General features: G+C 38.9%; 1 protein-coding gene across 3 annotated transcripts; it reads left to right on the top strand.

Annotated features, from left to right (window-relative positions):
* Window positions 1–11,997, top strand: LOC113669345 (monocarboxylate transporter 13). Of its 3 annotated transcripts, none has more exons than XM_089207993.1 (5): window positions 1–62; window positions 7,695–7,926; window positions 8,425–8,993; window positions 9,690–10,059; window positions 11,519–11,997. In XM_089207993.1, exons 2-5 carry the CDS (start codon window positions 7,710–7,712, stop codon window positions 11,707–11,709), a joined length of 1,347 nt encoding a protein of 448 aa, XP_089064119.1. In that variant the 5' UTR covers window positions 1–62; window positions 7,695–7,709; the 3' UTR covers window positions 11,710–11,997. The 3 variants fall into 3 exon arrangements, with proteins under 3 accessions (XP_089064119.1, XP_027041165.2, XP_089064118.1); XM_027185364.2 differs by lacking the exon at window positions 1–62 and adding an exon at window positions 3,821–4,286; XM_089207992.1 differs by lacking the exon at window positions 1–62 and adding an exon at window positions 6,455–6,622.
* The last annotated feature ends 241 nt before the right edge of the window (window positions 11,998–12,238 follow it).

Raw genomic sequence — 12,238 nt, 5'->3', positions numbered from 1 at the left:
TTTTTCTTCCCCGGCTTGTCGCCCGTGATGTAATAACTCCGAGGCAAAACAGGAGAGCAAAGGTAAGTTCATGTTAATAACGCAGTTTTTGCGTTCTCTCGCGTTATTTTTTTTTTGCCAACACACTTCTCATCCGCTGCGTTTCGCACATTTAGTGTTTATGATGTGACAACCAACCGTTCATCGTCGTATCGAAAGGTCAAACAACGCTGTTCTAGATGAAGCTAAAAACAAAAACGATATTTGCATTTGAAAGGCTTTCATTACCCGCAAAAGGTGTGAATTTTCATCAGATTTTATCAATACTTTAACAATATCGAATATTCAATTTGTGATTTTTGTTGACTGAACTTTGCTAAAAGAGGAGCACGTATAGACAGGTTCATGCAACTCTTATGTCGATTTTCCTACAAGAATTTTGCGTGCCATGATGTTAAACTTGGCCTGACATTCGACCCAAAATTGTTGATTATCAGCTGAAAAAGAAAGAAGACCAAAACAGAAGGACTTTGTTTCAAATGACAAGGACTAAAGCTGCCCTAGGCTTGAAGTCTTCAGCCATATAAATGATTTTTCGTTTAAGACACTATGTGCACATTGACGACAGGGTAGTAGAAAAGTTCTTTAACGTTAACTCCTTGTTCAAGATGACACAGGATTATTCAAATTGACTCGTAGATCGCAAATATTGGGTGTCAATTGCAAGTCATTGATGAGCTGTCTTGTGTTATTGAGGCTTTTTAGAGTTTCTTTCCCTCATCAAAAAATAAAGAGGAGCGCATTTCTTATTAATTTTCGAGGTAGAAAAGATTAAAGACAAGCATGGTCCTGCTTGGCTTGGGTTCATGCGAAACCCAAGGCTGTGTGAATGCCTTCTGAGCCAAAGAAACGTAAGCACATCTCACGATTATTTGACGAGCCGGCGTAAGCCTTTTTGCGAGGTTCTATGAAAAAAATTTAGTTTGAGCGAAGGCTTCCTCGAAGGGAAGCTTCAGATTGTTTATGTGATTCCTGGAAAAATCATCATTACCTTGAAGGCATATCCATTGGGGTATGAAAGTGTTGCGGAACGAATTCTGGAAGACCTTTCGAGAAATTCAAATTATCATAAATTGGTGGTAGTTGTTTTGCATTCATGCATAACGAAAAATGTCCCTGCTCTCAACCACGTGCACCCTTTGGGCTCAATTTCCCGGCTTTTCACGCCAGTTGAAGCTTCATGTTTCTTCGGCATTTACCTACTCCGGCTAATGACTACTTTCACAACCATTCTTCGGTATGGCAAACAACTTGTGATATACAAAGTCGACGGGAAAAGATCAACTTGTGAATAAAACAATAGATAGATGAATAAAGAAACCTATCATCGCCGGAAACCTTCCGAGGAAAGTTTCAAGTGCATCCCACCGAAAACCCAGACATTGTCTTCGTCTGATGACATTTACCTTAATAAGATCAGCCGAAAGTATTGCCTGATCCGTAATTCAAGCACGCAAGAATCTTGACAGTCAACATCCTTCAAATTTTGGCAGATTTCCTTCGCCAAACATGACAGCTATCAATATAACAGTGTTTCTAATAGGGTATATTTGACTGATATTAGGATGGGCTGCGAAAGGACGAGCAATGTTATCTGAAGAAAAGTTTAGATAGAAACTCAAGAACTCAGACCTCTAGTGCAGATTATACTCCTGGTTTTTTTTATTTTCTCCGTACTGTTCTTTATACTTCTCCTGAGGTGCTGACAAGTAGGATTTTCTCAACAATCAAGAGCTTCTTTAGCTGGTGAATCTTTTCTTTTATTCTTGTGACTTTCATGTTTGATTCAGTGGTCAGTAATATTGTAAGAAGAAACTAGATGCTATATAGCCACTCAACTTCTACGCCTAACGACGAATTTTTTTCGCCGTTTTACGGCTATAGGTTTTTCCCTTTGAAAACTTCAGTTTAGAGTGGGTTTTCAAAATCGTCTTTGCTCGCCTCCAGCATCAAACGCTTATGTTGAACCTGCAAAACGCTTGAACAATCCTCGTCTACTTTCAAGCTCATGGGCGCGTAACTTTTGGGATGTCATTCAGTGCTCTCTAAGAGATGTTCCCAAATAATTATCTAAGCTCATCCTTCAAGAAAAAGAAAAAAAAAGACTAGTCCCCTGCGTTTAGACGCGGTTTTTCTGAAGTAGTGCATGCGGTCGAATTTAAGCTATATTTTAAGTATAAATTTCAGGCTTCAATTCCTATTTTGCTTGGCTTGAATTGTCGTAACTCAAGATCATTCCTGTTTTCCAAGAATGAAACAGCTAAAGAATTGGGTCAATCTCAACTCGCGTTTCGACACTAAACAAACAAAACATAAAGGCGTAAACATAAAGGGGTGACCAAGAGTTATAAAGTTGAAAAATCTCTTTGGGCGGCCAATTCCTAAATAATTTTACCTTTGTTTCTCAATGATTGGAAGAGTGATGGTTTGAAGTAAGGTCTCGTTGCGAAGCTTGAAGAGCAATGCAGTCCCGTACTGAGTTATAAATTAAAATTTAAAAAAATAAGAAAAAACAAAACAAACTAAACAAAAAAAAGTTGGGGTAGCTCTAATTACATCCTTCTATAACAGCGATATGTGGAAAGAAATCCGATCAAAATATGAGAGCAAGAATAGAGTTCAAAGCCACGCTTGTTAATCAACGAAAAGTCCGATATCAGATAATTATTATGCAACGCTACCTTAAGGCCTATTTACACGGCACGACTTTGTCGCATGCGACAAGCTTACGACAGGCCTACGACATGACTTAAGAGTCGTAAGCGAGTTGTAGGTTTGATTTACACGAAACAATTCGTGTCGTAAGCCTGTCGTAAGCTTGTCGCATGCGACAAAGTCGTACCGTGTAAATAGGCCCTTAGGAATACGTTAAGATATGTTTATTAGCAGGTATTTGTCGCGAAATATTTTTGCGAACAAAACTACATGCGACATTTTGCTCGGAGCGATTTCAGTAATATAATCTATTTTAGCAAGCATTTGTCGTTACACTCATTAATATGGCAAAACTGCTAAAATAAAAAAAATTCTTGAGGTATATTGGTAAGCAAGAGATCTAAAATTTCTTGTGGTATATCAATGCGGGATAATGTATAGATTACACCAGTTCTTTGATCTATCGATACTTAATTTCACAATTTTCAATCATTTTTATTTATTGACACACCGTTTATTGTAATGTTTGTAACACAAACCAGTTTCAGTGAGCCCCCCCCCTTTTCTGATTGAACTGTAATCATCTTTTGAAAGATTTGTCCTTCGACGAAAGTTATCCTTTTTTCGTTTTCCGGTTTTTCTTCCTTTTTTTAGACTCAGAGCCATCCAAAGGTTTCAACGATGAATCAACGTAGCTCTGAAACTATAAATTAGAACGAAATACAAAATACATCCGGAATTAAATCATTCAACTTGTGTATTTTCCTCGTTTCTGAAATGGTGATTTATTCAAAGACAGTTTGAGTCCTCTATCGGGTGGTCCGGGTTCGAGCCCTGGCCAGGGTCATTGTGTTGTATTCTTAGGCAAGACACTTTACTCTCACAGTGCTTCTCTTCACCCAGGTGTACAAATGGGTACCATTTACGTTATCAACTCAATTGAGAAAACTACATTACCCTGTTCTGCTCTCTCACCGACGCATCACCACAGTTTCTTCAGAGACATTCCCCCTTTCTTCTCTTGATGCCTTGGTGTAATATGATACCAGCTGGCTCATAGGAGCGTGGGCTCGTTTTCCGAACCCTTGTTTTGCCTGGAGACCTTGGGTCACACGAACAGTAGGTCACCTAGTAGCCACAGAATCCTTGCGTGCCAAAGAAATCCTCACGTGTTCGCGCACATGATCAGTCGTGAAAAATGTTGGGACAACCGCAAGTTAACAGAATCTTGGTTCGCACGATCGACAGAAGCTATGTTTGCACTAGTGTCTGCTCAAATCAATTACCAAAATGATTCAAACTTTCCTTAATGATTTAAAATGTTCTTTTCTTCTGCCTCCAGAACTTTGAAAATAATATTCCGTTGAAAGATAACAAGAAGAAGAAAGGCGTGAATCCGGCTTTCGATTTCAAGCAATACTTGAAAAACCTGTTTCAATCTTCCGTTTCTTCCTTTTGTAAACGAGGTATTTTTTTGCGATAATCCATTCACGACTTAATTTCTTTAGCGGCTGGACTGTTTTCCGTTTCGCATGCTGTACAGTCCATCGAGATCTTCTCTCCCTTAAGCTATGCCGTCAAGTCAGGATGAGGTATGTTTGTATCGAATCTGTCTCACCATTTAGAGAATCTCACACATTATCATTTGCCGGCAAACATTTCAGGCACTGTATTCGGCACCTCTGATTATTATGATGCTACTCTTGAAGTGAGAGTTTTGCCAAATCAAGAACGCTTTCGAAGACATTGAACGCATCAAAGAACAAGGGATTGTCTCATTCTGATTAAATACACCGCTTATTTTTTCAGTTTCTTCCCACAGACGAAACCACCGGTTATATTTGCTATTTATAAAAGGCAAGCGAACGAAGGAAAAAAACAGACATACTCTGCGGCTGCGATCCTTCAATGTGTGCAATATCGGCTCTTTATTTGAAAATATCGTGAAATGGAAATTGTACATTCACATGTGTGTTGTACACGCGATTTTCATTTTCAAAACGGGGGATTCCACTCTTCGCGTCGAGCTCGAGGTTCGATTTTTCCTTATTTTCTACACCAGGGGGTTCTTGCTTATTCAAATATCTGTCGATCTTCCTTGTCTTTGGAAACCAAAAGGTTTCTGCGACCTGTGTGTCCTCTCGGATCGAAATCAATGGCGCTTTGAACAAAGATGTTAAATTCGAAGAAACATAATATCTTTAAGCTTGACACTGGACTTGCGATGCGCTTAAGATGATTTCCGATATAAAAAGTGAAATGATTGGTTTCGAAAACGTACCACAAGCTTGGAACTGATAGGAAAAGCGAGGTTCTAGAGATTATAATTTTGGGTTTTGATATTAGCTTGCGACGATCTTGACTCGCTTTGTTCGACTATTCGAGCCAAATAGATCAGTACCAGCTGGTAGACAATTAAAAACCCGTAAAAACCTCAAAGATCCCAAGCGTATCGTTTCAGTTGTCAGAGACGCTTAGGGCATTTTTTTTTTTATCTTTAATCCGACAGAGCTTTATGTCGTATTTCTAAGGTGTAACGAAACATTTTACCACTAGTAAATGAAGATTCGAAAATTTATTTCAAATTTTCTTGTGTGGATGCAAATAAGGATTGAATAACAATTGGCAGGTTTCTCAATGTAAATATTTATAAGTCGTCTTTAGTTTTATGGTTCATTCCACGGTTGTTTTGAAAGTGTTCACCGTCAAGAAATTATCAGATGGTGGGCCACAAAATTCTCTAAGAAACAATGGCGCTAGGTTGCTGGCTGTGGTAACCGGAATATATCATATTATTTCCTTTTTTTTAATTAATTTATTTGAAGCGCTTGTGTCCATATCGTGACAACTGACTCACTGTTCACAGCTTGTTACATAACAACAGTAGGAATTATTTTCTTACTTATAATTTTCAATTGGTGACCACAGCTGACGTCGGAATGTAAATCACCCCAGGTAACTTAAATGAAAGTCAGCAAGATAAGCCCTCTATTCGAATTTTTCCAACTTCAACGTAGCCAACGGCTTTTGTTGCGAGATAAATCGATTCATGCAACACTCCTTCCAAGAGGCAACTAATATTGACCATAATACAGCTGCTTGTCTTTCAACAGACGCCTTTGCCATGGGGCAATATCTGCAGCAACTACCCTTTTTCGGTGTGATTTGTTTTTATGATTCCGATTCCCACATTGTTTTTGGGATTTTGATCACACACTTCTCTTAGACAAAGATGTGTTTTCTCGCAAATTGGGTTATTAAAAGCCCCACCATCAAAGAAGGTTGAAAATTATTTGTCAGCACTGTCACTGCTTCCCCTAACCTTTTGGCCTTGCTGCGCGTTTTTTTTTTCTTTTTCCGTTTTCTACCAAGTTGACTATGATTTAAAGGCTCTGTTTGTAGGGCTTCCGACCGGTGATGCTTAAGAGAACTCTGTTATATTTCGCCCGTAACCAAGTTAGTGTACTTATCAGAAGCGAAATCGACTTTGTTCTCAGACACGTGAGAGGAAACGTGAGCATTTTAAATCACTCTTGGGTATCACAGAAGGAAATTGAATTAACACGCAAACTGAAATAACATGCAAACTATATGTGGTATTCCTCTAGAAGTATACATTACCTATCTTACCTAATGTACCTATCAGGAGCGAAATCGCCTTTGTTCTCAGACACGTGAGAGGAAACGTGAGCGTTTTCTGTAAGGTGTCACAGAAAGAAATTAGTGTTAATTTACAAACTAAAATGACAGGCTACTTGCGCTATCCCTATAAAAGTATACATTACTTATCTTACTCAGTGTACCTTTCAAAAGCACAATCGCCTTTGTTCTCAGGCACGTGAGCGGAAAAGTGAACGTTTTCTGCAAGCCGGTATCACAGAAGGAAATTAATGTTAACATGCAAACTATTGCCGCTATCCCTATAAAAGTATGTATTTTCTTAAAATTTACGAAAGAAAGATTTCGGATATTGAATAAACATTTAATAATTTTGAATATTTAACAGAATGGGAACTTATTTTTTCACACCTTGACGTTAAGATGAGTCTATTTGATGACGCTTTTAAACATGGTTAGTGCGCTCGACTCCGGATCGGGTGGTCCGAGTTCGAGCCCTGGCTGGGGTCATTGTGTTGTGTTCTTAGGCAAGACACTTTACTCTCACAGTGCTTCTCTTCACCCAGGTGTACAAATGGGTACCAGCAAATGTGCTGGGGGTAACCCCGCAAAGGACTAGCATCCATCCAGGGGGGAGTAGCAATACTCCTAGCCGCTTCATGCTAAGAAAACCGGAGTTAAGCACCGGCCCCAGGGGCCACTTGGGCCCGTATAAAGGCTTTTTTTTTTTTTTTTTTTTAAACAAAACGTTGACTTTTTTCAGCTATAGGAACGTGACCCGAACATATTGGATTAAAATAAAGCATGTATGGGATTTGTACCTTGACGCTTATTCTTTGATCTGATTATTTTAACTTCAAAGAAACGCTTTTGAGCAAGGTTTTTACTAAAGACACTTTACTTCAAAAAGTAAGAAAAGACTCAAAAATCCAAGATTTCCGGTTAGAGTTCATTATATTTCTGACAATTGACCTAATATCGGTCGAGAATAAATTCTTAAAGGTTCATGATTCAAGCCAAGGAAAAGTGACTTAAATTTTTTTTTCGGTGTTTGCTAACAGAATGGTGATTCCACTTAGCGCCTGTGAGCCTGTAATGCAATCACATCAATCTCGTACCTTCCCTTCTCTCTGACTGCATTTTGCCTTAAATCTCTTAGAGTAAAAAAAAAAACCACCCAAATATAATTTTCAGAAGTTGATATATCTTTATTATTATCTATTTGTTTATTTATTTATTTTGTTTGGAAAGATGATTGCTCTCCATGCTCGCGCACATGCGCATTAAACATTAACCGGTATATTTTCTTTGACATGAATTAGTGACGTCGATCACTTTTATGACGTCACAATAGCCTTTTCATTTCGTTACTTTACTCGCAGTTAGTTGTGGTTGACATGGATGAAGGAAGCGAGGCTCCCGGCAATGGCGGCAAGACCGCGAAAACTCTGACATGCGTTATAAAGGTCTCTCCTTATCAAGATAGCTGTTGGTCGTGGCTGGTGTGTTTTGCCGCAGTCTTGTCAAATGTTATCATTTGCGGATTCACGTATAGTTTTGGTATCTTGTTTCCTGCTCTCTTGGACGAATTTCAGCAGGGGAAAGCTAAAACAGGTACGCTATGCCTTAAATTAGTTAAGGAGCGAAGAGGCGAATCTACGAGCGCGTGAGAAAGCCTATGTTGTGATTAGTGGGGTGATTAAACGCTGGAAATTTTAACCAGCAAATGTAAGCATCGAAATGATTGTTGAACAAGACCACAAGGGAGGAAGGAAATGATCAAGATGCCGAAACAATAACGCAACCAGCTGACCGATTTCAGGGTTTGCCTAATGATTCACAAGCTGGATTTCCTTAACTTAACTCAATAAACGGGGGAAGGATGCAAAAGTTACCTGTTACGTTATTGACATATCTGGACTAAATTGTTACAGGACGTGGTGTCATCCACCTCTTTCTGGGATCTAACTTGTGATTCATAGACTGAATAAAATTATTATTACGAAAATTTATCAACAATTCTCAATGTTCTTTCCCTAATTTGCAATTGTGTGTATGAGTCATATCATAAGTTATGATCCAAATCCTTCTCTCCTTTTTTTTACTCTTCAGCTTGGGTAGGCTCAATTGCCATGATGGGCGTTGGACTTTTTGGACCTTTAGTCGGAAACCTTTATCATCGTCTGGGTGCGCGAATTGTGACATTTTCCGGGACAATAATTTGTGCGGCTAGTCTCATTGTGACGTCAAAAGTGACGAGTCTCTACGTCATGTATTTTACTTATGGATTTTTGTTTAGTTTTGGCTCCTGTGGTGTATTTATACTGACCTACATAATGGTACCTAAGTACTTTACAAAGTGGCGCTCGCTTAGTTTGGGTCTTATTGCCATGGGGCCCGGTGGAGGTTTGTTTATTATGAGCCCAATTGTGCATGAGCTCTTTAAAGCGTTTGGCTGGAGAGGGACATTTTCAGCAATGGCTGGTATTGTAGTTGTAACAAGTGCTCTGGCTTTTGTTTATAAACCAATAGCCGAGTCTAGCAAAATGGAACTGAATTCACAACAAAAGGAGAACAACAAATTCTGGGACATTTCAATCCTCAAACACAAAGAATTTGTTCTCTGTACAACTGCCGCTGTCTTGTTTTACACCGGGCACTATACTCCAACAGTCCATATGGTAAGTTTCAAACCAACGTGATCACATAGTCAAATCTTCATTAGCCAAGTGAGGTTGAAGCATATCCCACGTATTACTTCAATAGAATGCATTGTAGCATAGTATTATGTCGAAAATTTAATATTAACTTAAAGGGGAAAAAAGTTTTAATCCCTTCGCCAATGTTAAAGAGCAACGAAGGGATAATAGAGTATATATATATTTATTTTGTGTGCATCGCTTTAAAATCATTTTGGTGAGTGAGTAGGGTTACACACTCCTCACCTCCTATATTTTTCCTGAAGTAAGTTTTCATTGGCCTGTTTCTTTAGAAAGTCCTGGTTGCTGAGCTGACTCAGAGCCGTATTTTAATATCTTGTTATAATAAGGAGCCGGAGAGCTGGTTATGGCTTAATACCCGTCCACTGAGTTTCTTTCTCGGGTGGGAACGTGGCAACAAAAATGCAAGCGCAGCACAAAATGTGGGACGGTGAACGTGTAACGATTTTCCTTCTGATAAAAGATCTTCTAGGAAAAAATTGACACAAAGGCCTTGTGTAAGAGGTAAAGACCTCTTAAACCTTTAATTGGCTATCGGCTAAACCTGCGCAAGAAAACACTGAGCTAGTATCAAATGAAAACGACGCGTTATCATGGACGATTAACCCTGATGGCCCCTAGATCTGTAAATATATATTTCTCTCTCCATTTCAACAGGTCCGTTACTTGGAGGAGAAGGGATCTACAGAAGTGACAGCTTCACGTTTATACATTTACAGCGGAGTAGCTTCCTTACTAATTCGACCTGTGATTGGTCGGTTAAATGACGTTTCATGGATAAACATGTTGTACATCTATTCCATAGCTGCCAGTCTTGAAGGGGTCTCCACCTTGCTGTTTCCCATGGCAACAACGAATATGCACTTTATAATCTACTTCGTGGTATATGGGTTAGCCGATGGAACACTGGGTTGTGGTTTTGCCATTGCTGTGTTGAATAGTCTTCCAGAAAGGTTAAAACCTCTCGGATTCGGGCTTTACAACTGCCTTAGCTGTATATCCTCAGCTTGTGGTCCTGGTCTGGGAGGTATATTAACTTTCATTTAATTTTAAACACTGCGTACCAGAGAGGGAAAATGAGGGGAAAATGAGGGAGGTTCTTGGTTCAGACCTCAGTGTAATATGTCAATTCCATATAAGTTGTTAATAATTTCGGGAACGATAGTGTGTGTCGTTTTCTGAGGATTCCTCACGAGGCGAGAAACATTTACTGAAAAACTAGTATAATTTGGTTTTATCATTTGACTTGATAGTGTAAATTGGCTTCCTGTAGAGTATCAGATCTGACGATTCGAGCATTGGTCTCTCACCATACGCTTTGACGAATTGTTAATGTTCAAACGTCAGCTTAAGAAACTTTTTTTGCGGTGGCCAATTTGCACCGTAAACTCGGTCTGTAAATCTAAACCATCTTGTAATAACCCCTCCCTGATGCGGCACCATCGAGTTCCTTTAGAAATTTACTCCCTCAATTCATTTAGTGAATAGTAGACAAGCGAGCAAAGGCTAAAATGCTTGTAGCGACGATCTCGTGTGTGCATGCCAATGTGAATGTGTACCATAATGCCCTTTGTAATCAAACGAGAACGATTTATTATTCTTAGATGTTCTTTGCTAACAAATCCTTGTTTATTTGCATTTACGAATTTTTTTTCCACAAACACTTGCGTCAAGCCTTGAGTCAACATTTCCAGCTACATCGAACATTAGAAGAACAATGCAAGGCTTAAATTCCATGAGGTTGTCTTTCTATGGGCCAACCTGGCAATCACCTGATGTTCACAATAACTCAAAGACTGAGGGTTAACCGTTCGCCATAAACAGTCGAATATTGAACCGTTAAGCTTAAAAACTGACACTATTATAACTGTTCCCCGTAAAAAAAAGTTATTGTTACCAACATAGCCTATCTACAAAGTGTTATTTTAAGACGGTCAAAATCTTAGACTGTTTCATGTACATCATATTTCTATACTTGGTGAAATTGTTACTGAATTAGTAGGCCACATGCTATATATTGCTTCTTTTTGCTTTCTTATCTCAGAATTGGAAGTAAGCGACTGGTCTTAAATGTTTTTATGTTTTATTTTTAAAACGATGAAAATTAATTATCAAAATTTTAAAATAAGTTGGAATTAATTTTTAAAATTCTGATTACAATTATGTTAAGAAATTAACCGTTAGCCGTAACATTTTGACCGTTGCTGTAAAAGCTACCACCTCACCAAGACACTCAATACACATTGGAGAAGTTCTGGGAATTCTACGTTATACCTTTGATATAGCTTTGATTAGCTTGTCTTGATGAATTTGTTAATTTGTTTTCAAAGGTCTCGTGTTCGACTTTTAGACTGTTAGCCGCTGAAATCATTATTCTATTAATACCTTCATTTAACATTCAACTTAGTGCTAAGTAGCCTAAGTTATACCTTTGATATAGCTGTGATTTGCTTCTCTTGATGAGCTTGTTTATTTGTTTTTCAAAGGTCTTGTAGCCGATATCGAGGGTTCATACACCCCAGTATTCTACATGGTTGGTGCCATAATGCTAGCGGGGTCAGCTATAATGTTTGCTGTATCTTGCAAGAGGAAACCCCCGCCTGAAAAGCTGGTCGAGAAGGAGGAAGTGACGCTGTGGGAATCGCTGATAGTTGTTGAAAAGTGCTCTGTTGTTTAATTTCTTGTATCATTGATTGGGGCTTGATTGAATTGTAATAGAGGTCGGGGTAGAGTGCCATCTGAGTATAACCTTACCTGTGGGTGCTCGAGCTGCGTGATGAGAACAGTGTCGCAATTCATGTTTTAATCACTACCAACACTTCAGGGAAATCCTAAGATTTTGAAGGAAAACATGCTAGAGAAATGGTTGGAAGATTCAGGCGATTCACTAGAAAACTGTCTATTGACCCTCACAAAAACGAGAACATTCACGTTTAAGAATAAAAGAGCTTAGTTTCTAAAGAAACCACGGTGTGCTGTGTGGGTGGTGGGGGAGGGGGGGGGGGTCGGGTATAACAATATAATTTGGTTTTATCAGCTGTGTTGATAATGTAGATGGCCACCGTATAGAGTTATTATGGCTGACTTCTCATAGCATAGCGTTTCATCGACGATAAACGGCACAAATTTAGCTTCACGCCGGACGCCTTCATCAGTTAATACACTAATTATGATCAATGCACGTTTGTATTTCGTATAAAAAAGAC

This window comes from Pocillopora damicornis, chromosome 5, assembly GCF_964200805.1.
Source record: "Pocillopora damicornis chromosome 5, jaPocDami1.2, whole genome shotgun sequence".
Lineage (NCBI taxonomy): Eukaryota > Metazoa > Cnidaria > Anthozoa > Scleractinia > Pocilloporidae > Pocillopora > Pocillopora damicornis.
Note: the sequence above shows the minus strand (reverse complement) of the source record. Positions and strands in the feature narration are given on the sequence as shown.

Coding starts and splice junctions, on each gene's coding strand:
- LOC113669345 (XM_089207992.1), top strand. CDS start 6,593: ATGCAAACTATTGCCGCTATCCCTATAAAA. Junction 6,623..7,694: donor TTGCCGCTATCCCTATAAAA/GTATGTATTTTC, acceptor CTTTACTCGCAG/TTAGTTGTGGTTGACATGGA. Junction 10,060..11,518: donor TTGTGGTCCTGGTCTGGGAG/GTATATTAACTT, acceptor TGTTTTTCAAAG/GTCTTGTAGCCGATATCGAG.